Raw genomic sequence first — 24,210 nt, 5'->3', positions numbered from 1 at the left:
TTTTTGCTTCACTAACCCTCATAGAAATTATTAATTATTTTTTATTTTATTTATTTATAACTTAAAGTAAGGACATATTTCTAACTAAAAATGGTTACAAATTCATTCAAAAGGAGATACTATTAATTTATACATAGTTTATAATATTTCTTTTTTGAAAAAGCTTTCTTGAATTTGAACTCATGAACATCTTGAGGCCCATTAATTCTTGTGTCCTTTTACAAGCATATATTATGTCGTTCGAGTATTATGTATTTTAACCTTATCAAAGAAACTTTCACTTGTGTTTCATGTGTAAATTTACTATTTTTTGTGAATAAAAAGGCTAAGTCGGGTTATTGGCTTGCTTTGGCTGCTCCAACTAAGGGAATCTGACCGCCACAGAATGTTCCTTTTGCTATAGCTCGCTAAAACTTAGCCCAACTTGATTACCGCAGCCTCACCAACACAATAGTGAATTAAGTCCAAGGCCCACTGGATCAAATATTATGGACCGGCCACCGCAATCCCATAATACACCCACATAGTGGCGAGCTCTACGTCCTCAGTGAGGTTCGAACTCGTGATGTTCAAGTAGAACACTTGGAGCTTAATCGTTAAACCACCATGCCGGTGGTTGTGTAAATTTACTAGTATATACATACACACACATACTTATCTCCCCATTATGAACATGGTTCAGGTGGTAAATTTTTTGTTAATTTATTGTTTAATTTGATTTATAGAAATTAAATGATATATAAATATGAACAAAAATTAAAGGAGGAAAATAATTATTGCCATCTCAGTAGAAAAGTATAATTAATTTTAAGAAAGTTGTGAATATATAATATAGCATCATACTTTAATTCTTTTTTTTTGTATCATAATTTAATTCATTATAATGAAAATAATGGTTGGGAAGATACTCAAAATGAATAGGAATAATGGCCATTCGAAGGTGACCATATTTTGTTGGATTTGTACAATAAGAGAGTTAATAATAAAGTATATTAATCTCATCTGATGAATTTTTGTAATTATAGCTAAACCTCATAAGAGTATAATTAATTAGTCTCACATTGAAATGATTGTACCACAATATTGAAAATCATTCAAATTCATAAATATATATATATATATATAATATAAGTACAGACAGTTACCCAAGCAACTAGCAAAATTTAAAAATCTAAATCCATATAATCAAATGGATCTAATTCCATATAATCAATCATTACCGAAAAAAATCCATATAATCAAATAAGTACTAAAAAATAAATTCATATAATCGACTGGACCGGGGATTGGTCCACTTGAACATAATCGATTGAAAATGTAACTTGTCGACTACATTTTGCCCCAATAACTGTATTCATATTTCGATCAACTATGTTCAACTAGATCGATTCTGAGCAGGACCGAATAAGCTCCCCATTTAAAAGGAGAAAAAAAAATTCATGAGTGGAGTGGTAACCACTGCTGTTTTCTTGCTTGCTTTAGAGGACAGACTGTCAGTCAAGTTGTCTATAGGTCACCGTTACCTAAATTGTCCCTGTCGGGAAGTCTCCCTGATCGATCGTTCATGTGACTAGCCTCCTTTTAACGGACTATATATCTTCTTCTTTTTGTTTTTGTTTTTTTTTTTTTTATGAAGGCAAATATATCTTATAAAAATATATAAATTCCCTTTTATCAACATTTTTCCGCCCGCAAGACATCATATTTTTTCAAACTCAAAATTCAAACATTTCCCCTCTTAATATTCCGTTTTTCATAATATAAAGAGATCCAGCAGTTACCCAATTCATTCATCAGGTCCACATCCAATCCTTAATTAGAGCCTGAAAAATAAGGAACACATGTTTTCACGTCCTAATCCTTTCCCGTGGCTAATGCGGCAAACTAAATTTAATAAAACCACCATAAATTAGCAAGCAGCATGAGATGAGATCGGTTATCAAGATGTAGAGGGAAAAAAAACAAACTTCTAGCATGCAAGAGCAGATAACTGTATCACACCGAAGCACATGGAGCAGCCAGCACACAGAAAGAAAGCCGCCGTAACATATAATTCGTGGGGGCAACACTTTTGCCAAATCCCATCTCACTGCTGCCTCCAGGAATAATGGACCACAAAGAACACTCAATAAAAACACCCAAACAGATCTGATTCTGGACCAGGAGCCGTAAATTTGTGATCTCAACACCCTATGAGGAATATCTGCACCACCGACTCTAGATCTGAAATGGAGGCGTCAAAGCTCTAGGGGACTTTCCATAGCATTGCAACTCACTGCAAACCTCTTAACCGAGCAAGTCAATCTATAACATGAAAGCTTCGGTGATTCTGATGCTAATTACTCCAGATCCAGACAGCACTGCACAACATTACATCCCCCAATCTATAGTACAGCTATTAACAAGCCCCATATTATGCAGCATGTAGCTCAGCCCCGTGACACTTCACTGCACAAGATCAAATTGTAGCATATTAAGATTGCCCAATCACTGGAACCAGGGGAAAGGAAAAGAATATGCAAAATTATCACAAGAACAGCTGAAAGGTGAGGCAAATACCAAAGATACTTGTTTCAAGTTGTCCATAAAAAGGCCCCTTTGGGCTTTTTCACTAATTTTACAAGCTCCTTTGGATGGGAAAGACAAGTTTGATTACGGAATTGACTAGCATACTCACAAGTTGGAAACAAAGGTGTATCAGACAGACAGTAAACTTAATTCAATCATACCACACTAGAGAACAGAAAAAACACAGAAGAATTAAAATGAGCACTAAAGGTCTAGAAGCAGCTTACTTGTATTTCCACAGACACATTTACACTGCTAATTTGGGATCCACAGTTCCCATAGCATTGCCTTCTCCAGTAAGAACATGATCAGGGTCCTGCATAGAAGCAGAGTTTAGAGGACAGATCGAGAATGTGCTAACATCATAGATGCAATCAAGCAGCTAAACCCACACCTCCATTCCCCACTTGATGTAATCGGGAGACTCACAGGCCTTGTACTCATCAACCAAACTCTCTATTATATCTCTCGATTCATCAAATTCTGAGAGATCGTTATCCTGTGCATGGGACATTGCATAAATTTAGGCTATGATCTAGAACATTGGTAGGTGCACTTTGTACTTTGCGTGCATACACTCTCATGCACACGGAACAGGTATATAGATGCGTTGTAAACTCACAGCAAACATCGGGAACTTGCGATAATTATCAAGGAAAGCTTGTTTCTTCCTCAGCTTCTCATACTGGTTGAGACACTTGCTGAAGAGATGCCGTATACTTGTATGACTGGCCAGCATCAGACCACTCACCTGGAATTCCATTTCCAGAATTTATTGCACAATATTCCCAACAAGTATTACTTGAAGAACCAAATTCAAATGCTTTCAACTTGGAATTTAAGTTAGTAGAAGTACCCTATGAGCAGTTTGAACATATGGAGATTTTCGGGATAGAGCAACCTACAAAAGAGATGATAAAAATATCAAAGTGACTTCACTGCCAGGATAGAGATGATCTCCTAAGTGATCTGATTGCATTTGTCAGGGCTAAGGCAGACCTGAATACTTGCAGGGCCCCACTCAATGAAATTGACAAGCTTCCTTTCGCGTATCCTCTGCAAGCTTTCATGGACCTAATATGTGTACAGATTATCATCAGATGTAGCAGCCATGATGGCCATTATTTGTAACATCACACAATTAGAAGTAGAAGACCTGTGCAACCATAATTTGGCCCCAAATATTCTTGGAATACTATGTAATCTGACTTCCCATAATAAAACCCAAAATTTTAAAATTCCATTCATTCTTACACGGAACCCTTTACAAGAGAATAGGTGTTTATCACATGGAAAGCTTTTGGGAATCATTTCAGACATCTTCTGACCAACATATCATAACAGATGTTGCAGCGTAGTTTATGTTACCTGAGTAGGGTCGACTTCTCCTTGAATGATATTAAGTATAGATATGTATTTCGCTTGACTGGCTTCTTTGTTCCGTGCATAAGATGAGACCATTATATTTTTCGTCTGAGAAGAAAGAAGTTTATATAATGAGATGGATGGGTTTGTTGTAACTCAGATATTCACACAGAAAAAAATTATTGCCTGCAGAAGTCTTCTCATAACATCCAGCACTGTGGTTTTCCTTATCACATTAGCCTGCCAAAGTAGAACATCAACTCATTATCTAAACTCCCAATTAAGGAACATTTTATTTGAGAAACAATGATAACAGTTCACTAAAAAAGACAAAAGATGATATCGATAAAAAGATGTACTGCTTGCCACAGACACTCTCCATTTCAGCTGGCTTTCATAGAGCACAAAGATGCACAAGCCTCTACAATAACTGAGAGGCTGCAAAATTAATAAGATCAAAACAAAAGATTCTGCTGAAAGGTCAACAATGAACCTCACCTGACGCTCAACAGTAAGTGGTGTATAACCAGTCATTAGAAAATGGCATCTTGGTGTTGGAATTAGCGAGGCAAGAAGGCCAACCAAGTCATTATTCATGTATCCTGGATACCGCAATGTAGTTGTACTTGCAGACATTACGGTTGATACCAGTGAATTAGTTTGAGCAAATGTTGGGTTACTCAAGTGAAGGCGATCCACAGCAATTCTGTTCAAAGCCGTATTATCGAGAACAACAACACAGTCGGCATTGAGTGTGAGGCGCTTGAGTGTCAACAGTGAGTTATAAGGCTGCACTACAACATCACTTGTCTCCATCTGATTAGGAAATACACTGTATGTCTGAACAAGCTTTTTGCTGTAACGATCATTAAGCGTTTCCAATAGATATGAACCCATGCCTGCATTTTTTTTTAAAGAAAAAAGTTCTTATATGCAAGGAGGTAAAAGCTTCTGATTACATATAATTTCTACAATGCACTTATCAAGTATGCTTTATTGTGCAAGTAAAAGTACACGTAGTTGTGTCTATTGCGGAACCCAAGAAAGAGATCTATTATAGGTGAATAGACCTACAAGACCAGGAGACTAGTCACCAGGACACTTTAAAAATTTCATGAACAGTTTTTAAGGTCTAACCGTTTTAGAATGAGAGGAAATATTGAGACAAACTTAGAGGAGAAATAACTAACCTGAGCCAGTTCCTCCAGCAATAGAATGACAAAGTACAAAACCCTCAAGGCTATCGCTACCATCTGCTTCTCTATCAATCATGTCCATTATATCTTCTTCAACACCCTTCCCCTGAAAATGGGATTGAAAAGCAATCATCAGGTTAAGGATTCAACAATAATTACATAAAAGAGCAACAAAAAAGCAAACAATCTTTTATCGAGAAGAAGGTGAGGCTAGAGATCTCCTAGCCTCTGCCACTACACATTTGCAGTAATCACGTGATTCATCATCTGCCTCAGTTATCACAGTGTGAATCAAGAGACAGAAATTGGCCAATATTTCATTGTGAACTATTCTGCATCCTCAAATTTAGAGAAATGAAAATAATAAGCTCTTTTATTTGCATAGGGCATACAACTTTCAAACCTGGTGATATCCACTAGCCCAGTTATTTCCGGCACCTCCACCATGGTCTGCGACAAATATATTCTCATGATTGTAGAGATTTCGGTACTCGCTGTTCTGGATGCCATTAATTACTCTAGGCTCCAAATCTATCAGCAAGGCACGTGGAATATAATGCTGATCATCAGCTTGATAGAAGAAAACATCTTTACGATCACCTCCCTGCAAAAATGAAGATCCAGAAATCAACACAAACTGCAAGTATCACAGGCATCAAAAGCACCTATGATTCCGAATGTAACAACATGGACAACTGTTCTCCTGACTCCATACATGAATATCTTAAGAGTTTCAACCCACATTCCCGCTTAAAAGAGTAATGTTGACTTAGCAGCTATAATAGGCAATGCAGTCAAACCAGGTCGCAAAGGTCCCAGTTCAATCCCCGCCAGACTAAAAACCTCAATCGAACTCCACCTATAGTCGCACTTGACTATAAACATTTCACGTGGTATCATCTCACAGCTGACAAACGAAGAGTTTCAATCCACATTTCCATATAACGGCATGTAATAGCATGGTAAACCTGTTCTCCCGACTCCGTACATGAATATTCGAAGAGTTTCAACCCACATTTTCATGTAAAACAGTAACATTGACTTAATAGCAATAATAGGCAATGCAGTCAAACCAGGTCACAAAGGTCCTTGTCCAAAGCTCCGCCAGACAAGACTACAAACCTCAGTCTAACTCCACCTATAGTCGCACTTGACTATAAACATAGCTGACAAACGAACAATAGGTGCAGACAAAACCCCCCTTCATTACATGAAGATACAAAACCCTAAACCATAAGCTGGTCCAGGCAGTAGCACATTCAATGGCTCACTGATGGCACCGAGTAGAAGATCGGCCCGTATTCACAAATCTACTGCAAGAACACAAGCTTAAACCCTCCTCGCCGAATCAACTAAAATCATCAAAGCCCCCATCTTTCATGAGCGCGCCGAATTCCACACCGCGAAATCGACACACGAGTCGAATGAAACAGCGAGACAGACGAGCAAATGCGCAAATCGAGACAAGAAGAAGAGCAGCAGGGGAGCACCTGGGTGGCGAAGTCCTCGAGGATGCCTTCCTTGCTGATGCCGTGCTCGAGGCAGAGCTGCTTCCAGAACTCCATCCCGATCTGGTTCCCGCATTGCCCCACCTGCAGAGTTATGATTTCCCTCGGCATTTCCCCTCTTCTCCTCGGAGACGAGCTCAGGGATTGGGAGAAGTAGTAGTGTGGATTGCAGGTTTCGCGGTCAGTCCGGCAGCGATGGCGATGGCGGTCGCGGAAGGGTTTTTTCAAAAAGGAGAGGGAAAGTGAGCGAGCGAGGTTCGATCCATGATTTCCGACTGTCCTCCTCCTTCACTTATATCATCAGTAGTTAGCCAGTCGCCGGCTGTCAATATATATACGCACAGGGTTTGACTATGGAGCGCGGGGCGGGAATGCTATCGTGCGCCATTTGGGCCGGAGGTTCCGCTTTACTTGGGCTCAGGCCTTAATATCTGGCCCAGTAAGTAAAGCCCATTTTAACTTGACATAGTGATTTTTCCATCATGTTTGCAAGCTGTTTTTGTTTATTCTCTATTTTAAATATTAATTTTAATTTTAGTAGTTTTAAGTCGTTACCTCTCAAACAGTTCTTTATTCTAAAATCAGCACATTTTCAGCAATTATTATATTTCAGCACATTTACATCCGCAACAGCGCTCGTAAACTAAGCCGAAGGAATCCATTCGATCATATTGCTCTCGTTTTAGTTATAATTATTTGGAAATGATAATGTGATATATGGGTTTTCTATTAACCCGCATTTATTAGTTGATGAAAGTGAAACTCTAGGGTAAGCCTTTTTCGTGCTGCTAATTTTGTACCTTCACCACGAGATGATTCCATTAGCTGGTGCTTTCTTTGACGTTCAAATTCAAGATTTTAGGGTTTTAGGGTTTAGATCGGTCCCTTCGAGATTCTCGACTCTCTTCTTCTTGCTGACTCGATGATGGGCGCAAAGAACAATCCGAAAGGACTGGAGCTTCATGAGCTTATAAAGCTCAAGAGTAGGCTTACTTTCAAGAGGTGAATTTTGCAATATCGCAAAACCATATGATCGTGCCTTATGGACGATTCCTCTTAGACCGGCCCTTTTGTATTGCAGAACCTGTATCCACCAGCACGTTAGGATCACGGAATCCTTTCCTATCAGATAATAAGGGTTGTTGTACATAATGTACTTCTAAGTAATTGTCCCATGAATCCTATGAGTTGGACCTGATCACATCAACACTTCGAATAACACATACTTTAAACAGGTAATTTTTTTTTCCCTCATGCACGAATATTAAACAACTGAAGAACAAGAGAGGAACAAACAAGCAGGAGATGGTAGTGGCTGGTTCAGCTAAGGTAGCTAATCCTTGCTCCAGCTCCACAAATGACTAAGACTCTTGTGTGGAATGTGAGGGGCTTTAATAAGGCCCTTAAGCAACAGGAAGTTAGAAAAATGGTTGCAAAATACAAAATAAATGTTGTTCGTATATTGGGGAGTAGAGTGCAGGAAATTATGGAGAAGATGCTCACTGTGTGGACTCTCTATCATAACTACACAAGTAGTTAATGATTCCAGGCTTAGTACCTTCTCCGGTGCAGTGTGGAATTCCTGAGTCCTCTCATCTCAGACCACTGTCCCAGTTTGACCACTATTGCACTAGAGAGGCCTCAGTTCAAGAAACCTTTTTTCGATATTTTAACTTCTGGGCTGATCATCCAGGTTACTTTGATTTGGTGGAAAACACTTGGGCTAGTAGAGTGAGTGGCAATCCAATGTTTAAGCTTTGCAGCAAACTCAAAAGACTGAAGGAGGCTCTCTGAAGATTCAATAAGGAGAATTTTGCTGATAACAGTGGCAGGGTCAAGCAAGCTCAAGACCTTTTAACTGAGAAACAAGAAAAGATCATGAAAGGGCTTGACATCACTACAGAACTTCTTGAAGCAGAGCAAAGGCTTTGCAAATACTATGCGTCACTTCGAGCTGCTGAGGAGGCTTTCTTTAAACAGAAAGCAACGGTTAATTGGATTTCTCCAGGGGACCATAACTCTAGCTATTTCCATAGAATGCTTAAGACAAGAAGAGCTCAGATTACAATCAAAGTTCTTTTCTCCGAGCATGGGGAAAGATTGTAGGATCCAGTGAGTATTGCAAGGGAGACTGTTGGCTTTTACACTAAACTTCTTGGAACAGATGATCCTCAGGTAAATGGGGGTGATCTGCAAAAGCTCAAGCAGTTGTTATCATTTAGAGTCTCTGAACAGGACAAGGCCCTCTTGATCAAACCTGTTACTGATGAAGAAGTTAAAAACACCTTATGGGCGATGGAGTTATAACGCGCTAGGGCCTGATGGCTTCAATGCCCAATTTTTCAAGTTTGCCTGGCACATCATTGGAAGGGATTTCACACGGGCCATTAGAAACTTCTTCTCTAGCTCGAGGTTACTTAATGGAGTTAATAGCACTGGGGTCACCTTAGTCCCTAAGGTCCCCAATCCCACAAAAATGGCTGACTTTCGTCCAATCTCCTGCTGTGATGTTACTTATAAATTATCACAAAAATTCTTGCAGATAGACTCAAGACCTTTCTTCCCAATTTCATCTCACTTACTCAGTGTGCCTTTGTTGAAGGAAGAGACATAGGGGACAACATCCAGCTAGTTCACGAGCTGGTGAAAGGGTACCAGAGGACACGTATTAGCCCTAGATGCGTTATTAAAGCAGACATAATGAAGGCGTTTGATTCTGTAGACTGGAAATTCATTCTTAATATCCTCAAAGTGATTGAAGTCCCTGATCAGTTTGCTCGCTGGATTGAGGCTTGTACTACTGGAGATAGATACTCAATTTCTGTTAATGGCAGCTTGGAAAGCTACTTCAAGGGCGGCAAAGGGGTCAGACAAGGGGATCTTTTTTCCCCCAATCTATTTGTTATAGCCATTGAGGTTCTTTCTCAGCTTCTAAATGCAGCAGCTCAAGAGGGCAGACTATCCTATCATCCCACCTGTTCCAAGGTTAAGCAGACACTTCTGGGATTTGCTGATGATTTACTGATTTTTGTCAGACGTAATCTCAGCTCAATCGAATCTCTTTTAAGCATCTTTGAAGAGTTTTATTTAATGTCTGGTTTGAGACTTAATCCCAACAAGACAGTTGTATGCAGCCGTGGTAAAATCATGACGAACTTCATAAAATGCTATCTGTGAATAACTTCAGACATGGGGCTCTCCCAGTTAGGTATCATGGGGTTCCCCTTATTCCAGGTAGACTGACTGACAGAGTGTGCAAGCCATTAATTGAAAAGATCGTACAGAGAATTAATTGTTGGGCAGCCAAAAAACTCACGTATGCAGGAAGGTTACAGCTCATTGAATCTGTCTTGTACTCTTTGCTCAACTTCTGGTGTCGGGCTTTTATATTGCCTAAGAAGTTAATAAGAATCGTGGAGAACAAGTGTAAGTCTTTTTTATGGAGGGGAATGGATAGCAATGCTGCTGGGAAGGCTAAGATTGCTTGGGATACCATCTGCCTTCCAAAAAATGAAGGCGGTTTGGGAATCAAGCGACTTGCTGTCTGGAATAACGCATGCATCATGAGGTTTATATGGCTTATTATTAGTGGTGCCGGTTCACTATGGATTCCCTCGTTCTATGCTTACCGTATCACAGGTAGGAATTTTTGGACTCTCACTACCCAAGTTTTTGTTTTTATGCTTGGAGGAAGATCTTAAAACTGAGGATCAAATGCTAACACCTGGTTAAAAATGTTGTGGGGAATGGACTTCGAACTTGGTTTTGGTATGACAATTGGCACTCCCTAAGTCCCCTTTACACTGCTCTACAAGGAAGAATCTCTGGATCGGGTCTCTCTCTTCATGGAAATGGAGAAATCATCGAAGAGCAGGTATGAGTCTGATTCAAGAGGATTTTCAAACTGTTTTCCCTGATGTTGGACTGGAGGATCGAGTGGTTTGGTGTTTCGACCCGAACAGCACCTTCCCCATTAATAGTGCTTGGAACAGCATGAGAAGGAAGGGGACAGAGGTTCATTGGCACAAAATCCTCTGGTTTCGGCCACGCATCCCAAATCACTGTTTTATGTCATGGCTAGCGCTGCATAATAGGCTCTCTGCTCTGGATAGGGTCAAGAGATGGAAGCACAGCATTGGCTCCTTATGTGTTCTATATCATATGGGGGAGGAAAGTCGTAATCACTCATTGTTGTCTTGCACCTACTCAAAGAGCATTTGGAATTCAATTCTTTTGCTTAATGGAGAAAGAAGAACTTGCAGGGATTGGAACTATGAAATTAAATGGACGTTGAGAGGTAAGTCCTTACAGGTTGTTGTTACTAGGCGGCTGTCTTGGCATGCTCATCTCTATTATGTTTGGCAGGCACGCATTGACTTCATCTTGTCAGACGTGAGCCCTTCCACTGAGAGGACACTCGTTAAAATTAAGGCTGCTGTCCAGTATAGATTGTGTGGGGTCAAGGGCCTTGAGCAGAAAGTCACTAATGCGAGACAAAAGCAAATGCTGTTGAATTGGGTTGCTTAGCAGCATGACCCCCCTTTTTCTTCTCTCTTTGTAATGCCTTGGAGCAAGCTCATCTTTCACGTTTCTCCTTTTGGACCGCCTTATTGGATCGGGCCTGCGAGCTCATTTTTGGTTAGACCTGCACGCCTTGTGGAAGTTTTGGTGGCCCAATAGCATGGGTTGCATCGATCTTAGTTTTGGAATGGAAGAGCAAAGCTTACGGATTGAAAAAAAAAAAAAATATATATATATATATACACATCTAATGTAATATGTATTAGAAATATCCATGTCGGAGGATATCATGACACTGGAGACATGCCCTTATGTATGATCAGTCGGCTGAATGTGCTTCTGTAAGTACCGGGCAATGAGATATGCCGATGTCGTGTGACGCGAAATCGTGTCCATGATCCGCATACCTACCAACATAGGAAATGGCAGCAGGTACTAGAATAGAAACGGACCCTCTTCCTTAAAATGGAAATCCCATAACTGCCCCCTTTCCCGCTAAACATAGCTGTTCCATTTTGTCTGTTCAAACCGCCTAAACTTGAGGAGAGAACACAAACCAGGAGCTAATCCATCAAGAACTTCCATAAGGAATTTTCTTTTTTCTTTTTTTTTCTCCTTTTCTTCTTTGTCATATCAGTTTGATTTCTTGTAAAGAGATCATCATTCACGAACAAGTCGATTCGATGAGACTCTGGATCCCACGTATAAAAAAGTGTCGATAGATTTACAGCGATATGGGAATGGAACAATTCCGGCAGATAGGCGAGGCCCTAGGAAGCCTGAAGGCGTTGATGGTGTTCTGTGAAGATATCCAAATAAACCTGAGGCAATGCACCTTGTTGGTGGACATGCTGAGCTCCGCTTACGAGGTTGTGGCGGAAGAGATGAAGCATAACCTGAGGTTCGAGGAGAAGCAGGTGAAATGGAGGATCCTTGAGCAGCCGCTGAAGGAGCTTCTCAGGGTTTTCAAGGAAGCAGAGCTCTACGTTAGATCCTGCCTCGAGACTAAGGACTGGTGGGCCAGGGCGATTGCCCTTTACCAGAACGCCGACTGCGTCGAGCTTCATATCCACAATTTGTTGTGCTGCATGCCAATCGTGATAGAGGCGATCGAGATAGCGGGGGAAATGGCAGGGTGGGACCACGACGAGATGCAGAAGAAGAGGCTCGTCTACACCAGGAAGTACCAGAAGGAGTGGAAGGACCCGAAGCTTTTCCAGTGGAAATACGGGAAGCAGTATCTCATCACGCCCGAGTTCTGCAGGTTGTTGGAGGCGGTTTGGAAAGAAGACCGGTGGATTCTCCTCAACAAAGTTCGGGAGAAGAGCCATTCAGGCCCAACCACGAAGCAGGAGCAGCGACTGAATGATCTCCTCTCCCGGAACTTGGACATATCGGAGCCCTCGAATTGGAAACTCCTGCCTAGCTCAGTCTTGTTGGGCTCCAAGGATTACCAAGTGAGGAGGCGGCTCGGGTGTGGAGGTGGGCATAAAGAAATCCTTTGGTTGGGCGAGAGCTTCGCTATGAGACATATTATCGGGAATATCGAGCCCTTGGCTCCCGAGATCTCGACTCTCCATTCTCTTTCCCACCCGAACATAATGCACTTGCTCTGCAGCTTCATGGATGAGGAGAAGAAGGAGTGCTTTCTTATTATGGAGCTAATGAACCGAGACCTCGGCAGCTATATCAAGGAGATATGCGGCCCGAGAAAAAGAATCCCGTTTTCTCTTCCAGTTGCTCTTGATTTGATGCTTCAAATCGCTAGAGGAATGGAGTATCTCCACCATAAGAAAATGTACCACGGAGATTTAACTCCTTGTAACATCCTGGTGAAAGCAAGAGGAAATTCCTCTGAAGGGTACTTGCACGCGAAGGTCTCGGGCTTCGGCTTATCGCAGGTGAAAAGCTCACACCAGAAGTCGCCTTTGACTCATAGCGCGTCCCTCCCATTCATCTGGCATGCCCCAGAGGTGCTCGCCGAGGGAGAAGAGGCAGGAGGTCCTGGGCATAGCAAGTACAATGAGAAGTCTGATGTTTATAGCTACGCGATGATCTGCTTTGAGCTCCTCACTGGCAAAACACCATTTGAGGATGCGCATCTTCAAGGGGACAAGATGAGCCGAAACATCAGGGCAGGTGAACGGCCCCTGTTCCCTTTCCACTGCCCGAAATACCTCATAAACTTGACAAAACGATGCTGGCATACCGATCAGACTCAGAGACCAAGCTTCTCATCCATATGTAGAATACTCCGGTACGTGAAACGTTTCCTCGCAATGAATCCTGAACACAGCATCCAATCAGACCCACCAATGCCGTTGGTGGATTACTCCGATATAGAATCGAGGCTTTTAAGGAAGTTTCCTTCCTGGGATGGCCCGAACCTACTCCCAGTGTCAGAAATCCCGTTCCAAATGTTTGTTTATAGGGTGGTGGAGAGGGAGAAAGTGTGTGCCAGCCTTAAAGGGGACTCGGAATCAGGAAGCGACAGTGCTTCGGTTGGTGGGGATGAGAACATGCTCACGGGAGATGATCCTTTCCTTTCGATGGCCGAAAGGAAGTTATCCATTTCTCCCGAGCCTCCGAACAAGAACTTGCTGTTGTTGAAAAGATCACCAGATGCCAAAACCGGCAAACAACCAGGTATGGTTTCATCTGCTTCATGTAAAATTCATTGACAACGGCTTTTCAATAATCGACATGACTTTCAGCTGCTTTCTGACATGATAGGGACACCAAGAGGACGATTACTGAGACCTCCACAGATAACTTCAGGAAGCCGAACCATGAGAATGAATTCTGAGGGTCAGCTGCTGACCATGAGCCCCAAGATAAGGCGATCGTCCTCATCGGGTCATGCCTCAGACTCGGAGCTTCCCTAGTCGTTCTTTAATTTGTTGTTGGGTGTTCTGCACTTCATGGAGAGCAAGCGAATTTTTGTCGAGCAGCTTCTTGCTCAAATGATGCATTAGCTGTAGTTTGGCATTGACATTTGACAAGCAAAACATATGGTGATGACTGGAGCATTGTAGGAAATTGCTTCTCCTTCAGAGGGTGGAACAAATCCAGATACCCATCAGGGTTTTGCAGGTAAACCTCTATTCCCTTGCCCGGAACAGCATTCCCGGTCATTTTTGAAGTGATCGTGCTCTCGAACCACATTAGTCGTCAGGATTATTGCAGGAAATGTTGAGCAGTCAGTAACACAAACATGGGAAGGGGCATCACTGAGACTTCTTGTTTGCGGGCATTCTCTATGGCTGATTGAGTGTACTGACAATACATGACACATTCTGAGAAGATCATAAAATGGAATGCTTCTTGATTCAATTCTTACAATTATGACAGAACCATGTTATCGTGCAGCGATCATGTCTGGTTCGCAAGCAAAAAGTGAACTGCAGGCAGAGAGACCGAGAATCCAGTCTGAGAACATAATAATTCTCATAAAAATGCTTTCTCAGCTAAACAAAGACAAGCCCGTATGTTTTCTTCTTGCCTTATTCTGCTTCACGACATTTATTGACACAGAAGATGAATGAGAAGATGAGAGCTACAGCGGGTTCTTATAACAATATAGATAGAGAGACCATGGGCCATTTGTAACCGTAGGGTCACATGCGCTCCCGGACTCGCTCTTTGAGAGAGAGAGAGAGGGGGGGAAAAAAAGGAAGACACCTAGTTTTAACATCTCTCTACCCCTTTCCTACAAAAACAGCACACGTCTTCAAAGTAAATACCAGTACACAGGTTAGCGACGCAATATTTCAGTCTGATATTCTGATTTCAACTCCTAAGACGTCCTTCACCACCTCGTATGTCACGAACGCAATCGCAATGGACGGGACCACCTGAAGAAGCAGCCGAATAAGATGAACTTCGAGTCCGATGCTAAGTTAGAATAAGGGGCCAACACCTTAATATTTCATGTGCCAACAGGAATGAATAATTATGCCAGAAGATATCAGCCAAATCCTAGGAGGCAAAGAGCAATTACTAGTTGGTTGTCACCCGCCACGTGGTCATGCAGATTTGATATTGTACTAAAGCTTATCATACAGATAGTGCAAAAGCTTGACATGTAAGATTACCACGATTGACATCTTTTTTGTGAATACTGAGGTTTTTGACTTTGAATTAACTTTCGAATTCCTCTCACTATTATCAATCTGCTATCTCTTTCACACTCTAACCCTTTTTTTCTTCTCAACTTATTCTTATCTAACTTTAAGCACCTCATCAACACCATATTTTGGCACTTCAAACTGCATTTTTTATTCAAAATATGCCATCTGTACTACTAGGTTATTATTTCCACTCAAAACAATTTACCAGAATATATAAACGAGTCAAACATTGACGCATGACTGATACTGACCTTCACTGAATTTGGAACGAGGCCCTTGTAGAGTGCTCCAAAGCCCTCATACTGAACAGTCTTCCTGAATGCGTCAATCATGCCATTATATTCAGGAGCCGCCTTAGCCACCCCATCACCTCTGATGATGGAAGCAGCATCCTTCCACCCCACCATTTGCATTCTTCGTCGTATCACATCGAGAGGATAAGCAACAGTTTGCCCAACAGTTCCGGCAATAGCTCCACAGGCTAGCCTTGTCGTGACACTCAACTCAGAATTTTCAACAAGTCCAAATGGCCTTGTTTTGACTAACCAGTCCTTTAAAGATTCATAAACAGCAAAGTTGAGGCCCACATAAGGAACCTGCAAGTTTTAAAAGCATGAGTGAACATCATAAACAGAGGATGTAAAACATCTAATTTCTTAAGGAAAGACAGCACAATAGATGGCTGAGCAATATAGGCTGACATTGAGACAGCAAAATAAGTTTCTAGACTATCTTCTTTAACTGAATCTCCACCATCATAATCAGAATGGCCAAAGATTTGTCCATGGTAAAGGAGAAACAACACAAAAATGGATTGCAGAAGAGTAGATCAAATTATTCACCACATATTTAGTTACCAAAAAAAAAAAAGGTGGAACACAGAAGATTAGATCAGATTCAGAACCAAAAATAGAAGGGTCTATTCATGAAAAATAATACAAAATAAGATTAAAAAAAAGGCTTTGAAATGAGGAATATGAAGATAGGAACTCTTTGCAAAATGGAACACATTTAATCATGTGTATCCATCTTCCCTAAGTTGATGTATCAAAGATCAGCTACTAACCACTCCAATAACAGAAGGAAGCCAGCCTTTGTATAAAGCTCGGGGTCCTTCTTCTCGAAGAATAGTTGATAGAGCATGGACCATTCCTCTGTACTGATAGGGGGACCTCTCTGTCTGCAAATATAAGTTGCCAAAGAGCAATTTCAGTACTTAGACAAACATGTAAATAGGGACCAAAAGGCAAAGCCCCTGTTTTATTTGACAATTACACTTTTAGGAAAAAGTAGTACAGAGAATAAGGCATGTTTCAAGAGACTGTTTGAGCCTGGCAAAAAGGCTCCACAATTTTTTTTTTCTCCAGAAACAGTTACTCAAAGAGGTAATCAAAAAGCAAATGGTAGCAATGAGTCCAGAAGATACAGGAAGCACCTGAACAGTCAATCTACCCCTAACCATATCCATGGGATAAGTAGCTGACATAGCAATAATACCAGCACAAGCTCCAGCTCCAAGGCGTAGAAGAGGAGTGAGCTGAGCATCTTCTGCAGAAATTAATTATAAGTGGAATGAGATTGTCTGCCATCATTTTGTCCTAACTTAAATTATTAATACTATGAAACACACCCTGGTTTCTCCATCAACGTCTGACTTCAAATTTATGCACAAGCACAGAATGTGCAAGACGGCATAGAACTTATGCATGATAGCAAGAATAGAATTGTTGGATTCCTGGCTCATGTTTGTTCCATGCTATCACCAAAATGGATATAAACAATATAGAGATATACCAAGTACGAACCTTAGCTCTCATAAAAGCTTAGATAGTTGACATTGTTGGTTACTATAGAGCAAACAAATTGAATCACAGAGTGAAATAGGTTGATCATGAAGAAGGGCATACCGTTCCCAGTTTTCTGCTGATACAGCAACAATATTGATCTGCGGTCACATTAAACAATCAGAAGAATGAAAGCGGAAAGTCATCCAAATACTAAAAGTATCAAATTGAAGTCAGTAACAAATTAAGGAAAGGTCCTTTCATGCAATTAATTATGTAAACAGAAAAGATAAAAAGGAATGATCATAAGAAGAGAGGGAATAGAATATATATATATATATATATATATTAAACAAAGGGAGCATTATAAACATACATATAATATAACTTTTTAGAAAGAAATCCTAGCAGTCCTCAGCACCTCAAACTACTCCATAAAATTCCAAAAGCCAAAAGATGACCAGTTCAGCAATTCCAGCAGTTCTGACAATCTTATACTAGACCAAACACCACTGATTATGAGAATAGTTTGACTAAAAATTTAAAACTTTCCCTATCAACAAATGTTAGAAGGCGTAGCATCACGAGAGACGACATTTTCATAAGTGAATTAGCAACGTCAACCACAAATTCCTGGTGAACACTAATATCCGCCTAAGATTGTTAGATCTGGTCTACAAGAACTCACAACTCATCTTTCTCATATGAGGAGAAGCAGGGGAAACAAAATAAATATCGACAAGAGATGCAGCAGGAGACTAGATAACCCTGCGAGAATGAATTTGTGTGGAAAGAGTAACTCGTACTTAGAAGCTTGCTCGTAGCTGAAGAACTTGACTGCAGAGTTTGGGACAATTCGGGCACAATTAGTGCCATTGCCTTTAAATAATCCACGGAACCCTTCAGTTCTCCAAATATATTTTAATCCCTGAATCGTTCCATTGTACTTTATGTTATGGGGATTCTGGACCTGCACAAGCCCATGGATCCCAATCATCAGAAAAACGTTGGTATTTCAAAATGTCAGTATTCAACAATGAGACATAAATATGCAAATCACAGTTTATTCTGTACATGCTATGCTAACCTGCAGCAATATCTTCAAGCGCTCCAATGGCGCAACAGCTGTCCGTGACCTGAAAGAGCCAATCCACACTAAAATCAATTTTTAAAGATTTGTGGATGAATCAACATTGTGCGGGGTGGACGCAGAATAAATCATGCCGTGGGGATGAATGAACACAGATCAGTTGTGGGGCGAGGGCGATGACTAGAAAGTTCTTGTTCTGGAAAATCAAGAGCTTTGCTCTGATAACAATCGTAGGGAAGCCTCTCTCCTCTTCGTTACCAATCGGAAGTACCAAAAGATCTCACATTTTCAGGTACACTACCAAAGTACCTTCTTCAGAAAACATCAACAACCACAAATGTTCATTTAGGAGGAGACTGAAGGTTCAATGGCTCCTTTGCATAGCGTTGTAGGAAAACCAAGTGCAGTTTCAACTCCATTGGATATACCCAATTCATTTATCCGAGCTGAACGAGAGCAAATGTTGATAGAGAGGAAAGGAGAGGGGGGAACTCACACTCCACCGGCAACTCCACCAGCGAAGAGGGACTTGCAGATGCTGAGCACGGCGTAGCTGGGGGCCTTGACGCCCTCCCTGGCGAGCTTCGCCTCCTCCGCGAGGTTAACAAAGGTGGAGACCGCCTTCTCGCTCGTCTTCACATCCTCCGAGGCCATTGGACGAGGACTACGCACCTGCCCCACCTAAAACCCAAGCGAATCGAGACGAACAGCTGCCGAATCGTAGCTCGAGATCTCGATATCAAACGGCGGTCAATACAACCCGCTGCCCGGCAGATTAACGAGATGCGACCAGTCCCTTCTGCATCACTGGTGGTGGTGGTGGTGGCGACGGCTCCCCGGAGGTGAAAGCGAGGTTTCAACACACACGCCCGCACTCGCAGAGACACAGTGAGTAGCGAAATGACGGCGTTTGGGCAAAGGCACAGTGACACTCACTCAGAGGGTCTATTTATATACTGGCCGGTTTTTTTGTTGGGTTATTACGAATTCAATTAACGAACATTTCTACTCTTTTTTTTTCTTTTTTTTTTCTGTGAGTCGAAAATAAAGGCCGTACTCGCTTCGGCTTCGCGGGGCTGAAGGAAAACGTCGCCACGGGAGATGCTGCCACGTGGACTCACAGCTTTGGCTTTGTGACATGGTCCGTACGATCATGGGCTGGGGGTTGAATTGATCATTCAACGATGATCAGCTGTGCTGTGATTTTATCATTTTGGTGCTAGGGTTAAATAAATAAATAAATAAAAAGTATTTAAAAAAGAAATTGGAATCATTTTTTTGGGAAAAAAGTTGTCTTTTAACAGTAATATTTTATTGAAAACCAAATAATTTACATTGGATTGCCAGCAGAGTATCGTCTGAGACACTAAATACATAGATGTTCGAGGAGGCTTCACTGAAGAGTCATCCATTATTGAATGGGACAACAAAGCAAATCACACCATAGACATAACAAAATTATACACAAATGCCTCCGAGCCATTTTGCCTCGACTCAACACAACTCAGACTTATCTAATGACAAGACTGGGGAACCCCCGTTAAGAGCATCATGGAGAACAACGTAACAAACACACCAGGAGTGTCGGGTTATGTCAGTAATTTGTCGACAATGAAAGCCTAAACCCCCGGTTTTTTTTTTTTATCTCTGAAGATGGGAGAGTTCATTTTTTCCCCCTTATGATGGGTGTGATTCCTTTTTTTCCTTTACAGTCAATTTATTCTTCATAGAAAGCCTTTTATAATTTGTTATTAGAATCCCTTCTGTTATTTTCAGAAATGGATCAAGATTGTGTGTGGAGTAAGATTGTTTATGAGTGCTTCGAATGGTTTTAAGAGCCAAAATACATACAAATAATTTAAGGAGAACACGAACAATACAATTTCGGGGGGTAAAAAAACGTACAAAGCGTAAAGATATCTGCAAAGTAATAATCAATTACGAGGCCATTTCGTCATTGGGATACATTGGGTCAAAAGAGTTCAGTCTGCACAGTCACACTATTTTGTCTTTGAATAAAGCTACAAGGCATTAAATATGGAACGGAGAGATGGTTCTGTGTATTATGCTATGCATGAGGAATTTTAAACTTAAATTATTTTTGGCACTTGATTAATAATCTGCAATATCCGACAAGAGTGCATAATGAAATTAATTATAAAAGGAAAAGTTAAAAAGAGTGATTCTAGTACATGACGCAAAAAAAAGTCCCATGATAGGAGCATGGATTTTTAGATTTTTAAAATTACATTTTAATCTTTAGAGATTTTAATAGCGTCACAAATTTATTGGGTAGAATCTAAGGTTCATCAAATTTTTTGGGTGATAATGTGTCGCGTGGAGACACCACCACGTGTCCTGAAAACTAAATCGGTTTAATTGGCTAGTCCTGCCAACCGCCCAGCAAAGTTTAAAAAACAAAAAAACAAAAGCTTCAGTTTGGGAGGAACTGAAGAAGAACAAGGTGGGGAAAAGGAGGGTTGGGGAAATCCGGGTTACGACGGCTCGGGCATCAGCCATCAGCCATCACCTCTCAGACGAGGTCTCTAGTAGCCTCTGGTGGCACTGTGACCCTGTTTGAGGGGGTGGTGGCTGAGGAGGGGAGCCACCACCTGACCCCCTCTTCATCGCATTATAATTGTTGTCTCTCATTTTTTTCTTTAGGAAATATTTTGAAATATTTTTATTTATAAACTTAACCGGGTTCATAGACTGGTTTATTAAGATGGTTTATTAATGGTGGCATGTCGTATTACAATTGTTGAAGTGTTAAGACAATCAGGATTGACTCGATAATATTGTAGGCGAAAAATGCAAAAGGAAAATGTCAAGGACTAAGTATAATGAGCAAAATATGTAAATTATGGACGACCAAAGTTGAAAAATCTAATATATGAGATTAGTGTCCCATCATGGGACATCATTTTGCATCCCGCTCTAGAGATTTCCAAAAAATAAAAGAAGAGATCTAAGGCCAAAGTGAGATAGTCATGGTCCGCGAGTAAATAATCCATCTTCACAATTATGTTAGAAAAAATTAATAATATGATTCAATTGTTCAAATTCATGGATGACTATCAACGTGTTGATACGCCAAGTCATTCGTTTGTTGTGATTTGTTGATACTTTCTCACTTTATCTGGCGAGATATAATTACTAAAAAAATTTTCCACCATAAAACTTAAGGTTAAACTTGATGAAAGCAAAATTTCTCGAAGACAGGGTGGAAGGATTTTCTCAAGAATCCAACATGGGGCGGTCAGTCTTTTCCCCATTTGAGGATGCGGATTTACCTTTTGTGTCAAAATTGAAAAAAAAAAGGAAAAAGAAAAAGAAAAAGAAGCATTTAACCAAAATCGATGATCCAGTTACCAAAACCGATGACAACAGGGTCTCATATATTAGCGTGTATTATATCGGCCACAAGAAAATACACAAATTTGTTCTTTTCTCTCTAGTAGAATATATGATATAGAATTTGTTTGGAAATGCAGCCTTAGACTAGTATTTTTTTATAGTGATTTTTAAGTAGAAGTAATGTTTGATGAATTATTTTAATATTATAATTTAATTAATTTTAATAGTAAAAAACGTAATTTTCTCTATTAAATTAATAATTATTTATAAAAACTACTATTTATTTTGTATTTCAAGCATCAACAGTTTAAAATTATCATCTTCAAAATATTTTAACTTATATTTTAATCAATACTTATTTTTCAATAATTATATTTTAGTAAATTTACATGTGCAATCACACTCCAAGCCATAATCTACTTGGATAAACTGAAACCTTGGAAGCTCCAATATGGCAAAGCGAACTATGGGCCAAACTCAAAGTGGGCCTGGGACCTGATGCCCCTCTATCAAAATATTCACATTAAAGTACAAGTCGGTATCATCTTTTACAGTGTGTTTAGTTTTAGAGTTAAATAGAGTTGAATTTTGATTTTAATTTATTTGTAATGATTGTATTGTTGAATTATGAAAAAGAGTATGAAAAAGTAATAAATAGTTGAGAGAATTTAGTATTAAAAATTGAATTGAATGATTAAAAAATTTGTTAAAAAAGGGAAAAAGTAATAATTATGTTGCTGACTTTTATTATGTAGTGAGTAGAGTTAAAGTTAGAGTTAAAATTTTAATAACCGTTTGCGAAACCAAACGGGCCTTTAATTTTCACTTGGAAACGAACTTCAAAGCCAACCCCACCCATTTCCATCTTCTTCTTCTTCTTCTTCTTCTTCCTATTATTATTATTTTTTTCTTTTATAAATATATCAATATGTTTATACTATACCGCTCAGATTAAATGACCCAAAAATAAAATTGAAAACGAAAAATAACCAAAAAGACTAAGGGCCCAATCCAAGGCCCACCAAAATGCATGATTGGGCTTTGGCTCAGAAAAGAAGGGCTCTAACCTATAATTAAACCAAATTAACGATACGACGCTTCTATAATTTCATCTCCTAATTGGGAACTGTGAGTTAATTTTGCGGTTAATTCAATGCATGAATTAGAAAATCGACATCGATAAATAGGGAATTTGCCCTTTGCGAGGGCAGTTTATCTGTAGGAATGGCCCTTTGTGACATCCAATGGACAAAGCAACAGTTGCCCTTTTGCTTCAGATTTTCTTGGATCAGAAGTTTCTATGTCTCAACCTACCACTCTTTAATATGTGATACCCAGAGAGAGGGACAACTCGTTGAAGCTGAAGGCAGCCGCGACTATCTGGCTGTGATTCAAAGTACAGTCTCCATCAAGATCCGATAGTTAGATCGATGTCTACGCCGGGAAAACTAGTAAGGTTTTATAAAGAGAGCTAACAAACTCTCTTCTCAAGACGACTTCTAGAAGTACAGACTCGAGTTGCCCCGAGGGTTCAATTCGATCCAATGCTATCTATTTGGATCAAGTTTTGGCCATTGTAAGGGGAATTTGGATTGGACATTAACATCAACGGTGCATTTAGTCAACTCGATCTGAAGTTGGACCAAATTTATCAAATCCGACTACATGTTTGAATTTGGACGCTCTTTGAAATCTCTCGATTTTATAATATTTTAATATTAATGAAAATATGACGATCGATCATTATATTAACAATTGCGAATAAATATTAAAAGTTTTCTAAATTTTTTGAAAAAAAAATATTGATTTTAGAGTTAAGTAGAGTTGAGTTTTGATTTTAATTGGGTTGTAATGATTATGATGTTGAATTATGAGAAAAAAGTGTAAAAAAAAAGTAATAAATAGTTGAGAGAATTTAATATTAAAAATTGAATTGACTGGTTAAAAAAATTGAAGAAAAGGAAAAAAGTAATAATTCTGTTGTTGACTTTTATTGTATAGTGAGTAAAGTTAAAGTTATAGTTAAAATTTTAAAAATCGACCCTAAAACTAAACGGGCTGTAGACTTCTTTGTTGGAAAATGCAGAATTGCTCCCTTGAAATTATAAAATTTCGCAATAAATACTAAATAAATCAAATATATTATAACATATAAAAGACGAAAAGTGATTAAGAAACCTTTTCTTTTGTAAATTCTCAGCTCATGTTGATCGCCTTTTGAATTACTTAGATAATTTAATTCAGAATAGTGAGGCTCGTATATTTCATTTTTCAATTCCAGTTAAATGAATTTTTGCTATGTTTTATTCGTACCATATTCAACAAATGTTGAATATATGTACATATTATTTGTATACATATCGATATATAATTATGAGCCTTTTTAAAACATTAAAAGTCTTATATATAATTTATAATAACTCATCAAGATATACAAGATATGATTTCAAATCTAGTGTACTAAATACCTTATAAATAGGAGATATGAAAATTCATTTTACGCAGATTCTATTTACTTTATTTTTTTCTACACTTTTACTCTCATACGTTATCTATATAAAGTTGATTTCCTACATATTATTCGCATTTTATTTGATTGTGGTTGTTCTATCAGCCAGATCTTTCTTTTATTTTTTTTCCTATAAATGAATAATCTTTCAAATCCATAAATCGATATTTTTTTCTAGATAA

General features: G+C 39.6%; 3 protein-coding genes across 4 annotated transcripts; 1 reads left to right on the top strand and 2 right to left on the bottom strand.

Moving 5' to 3' along the window:
• Positions 1 to 1,947: 1,947 nt before the first annotated feature.
• On the bottom strand, positions 1,948 to 6,950 carry LOC116192244 (tubulin gamma-1 chain). 2 transcript variants are annotated; one of them, XM_031520728.1, is made up of 12 exons: positions 6,620 to 6,950; positions 5,533 to 5,733; positions 5,124 to 5,235; positions 4,432 to 4,832; positions 4,120 to 4,173; positions 3,937 to 4,041; positions 3,568 to 3,642; positions 3,425 to 3,469; positions 3,191 to 3,319; positions 2,963 to 3,067; positions 2,796 to 2,884; positions 1,948 to 2,448 (listed from the first exon to the last, which is right to left on the bottom strand). In XM_031520728.1, the coding sequence occupies exons 1-11, from the start codon at positions 6,746 to 6,748 to the stop codon at positions 2,816 to 2,818; spliced, it is 1,425 nt and encodes a 474-aa protein (XP_031376588.1). In that variant the 5' UTR covers positions 6,749 to 6,950; the 3' UTR covers positions 1,948 to 2,448; positions 2,796 to 2,815. The 2 variants fall into 2 exon arrangements, with proteins under 2 accessions (XP_031376588.1, XP_031376589.1); XM_031520729.1 differs by lacking the exon at positions 2,963 to 3,067.
• A 4,948-nt stretch (positions 6,951 to 11,898) lies between these two features.
• On the top strand, positions 11,899 to 14,197 carry LOC116187851 (tyrosine-protein kinase ABL1-like). Its single transcript, XM_031516847.1, has 2 exons — positions 11,899 to 13,804; positions 13,892 to 14,197. The coding sequence occupies exons 1-2, from the start codon at positions 11,899 to 11,901 to the stop codon at positions 14,041 to 14,043; spliced, it is 2,058 nt and encodes a 685-aa protein (XP_031372707.1). The 3' UTR covers positions 14,044 to 14,197.
• A 375-nt stretch (positions 14,198 to 14,572) lies between these two features.
• Positions 14,573 to 19,096, bottom strand: LOC116187857 (mitochondrial adenine nucleotide transporter ADNT1). Its single transcript, XM_031516858.1, has 8 exons — positions 18,659 to 19,096; positions 18,160 to 18,208; positions 17,879 to 18,042; positions 17,196 to 17,233; positions 16,724 to 16,836; positions 16,355 to 16,468; positions 15,540 to 15,884; positions 14,573 to 15,012 (listed from the first exon to the last, which is right to left on the bottom strand). The coding sequence occupies exons 1-8, from the start codon at positions 18,814 to 18,816 to the stop codon at positions 14,929 to 14,931; spliced, it is 1,065 nt and encodes a 354-aa protein (XP_031372718.1). The 5' UTR covers positions 18,817 to 19,096; the 3' UTR covers positions 14,573 to 14,928.
• Positions 19,097 to 24,210: the final 5,114 nt, after the last annotated feature.

The sequence above is a fragment of the Punica granatum genome, chromosome 1, assembly GCF_007655135.1.
Source record: "Punica granatum isolate Tunisia-2019 chromosome 1, ASM765513v2, whole genome shotgun sequence".
Classification (NCBI taxonomy): domain Eukaryota; kingdom Viridiplantae; phylum Streptophyta; class Magnoliopsida; order Myrtales; family Lythraceae; genus Punica; species Punica granatum.
The sequence above is the reverse complement of the archived record's forward strand: the minus strand, read 5'-3'. Positions and strand labels throughout refer to the sequence as shown.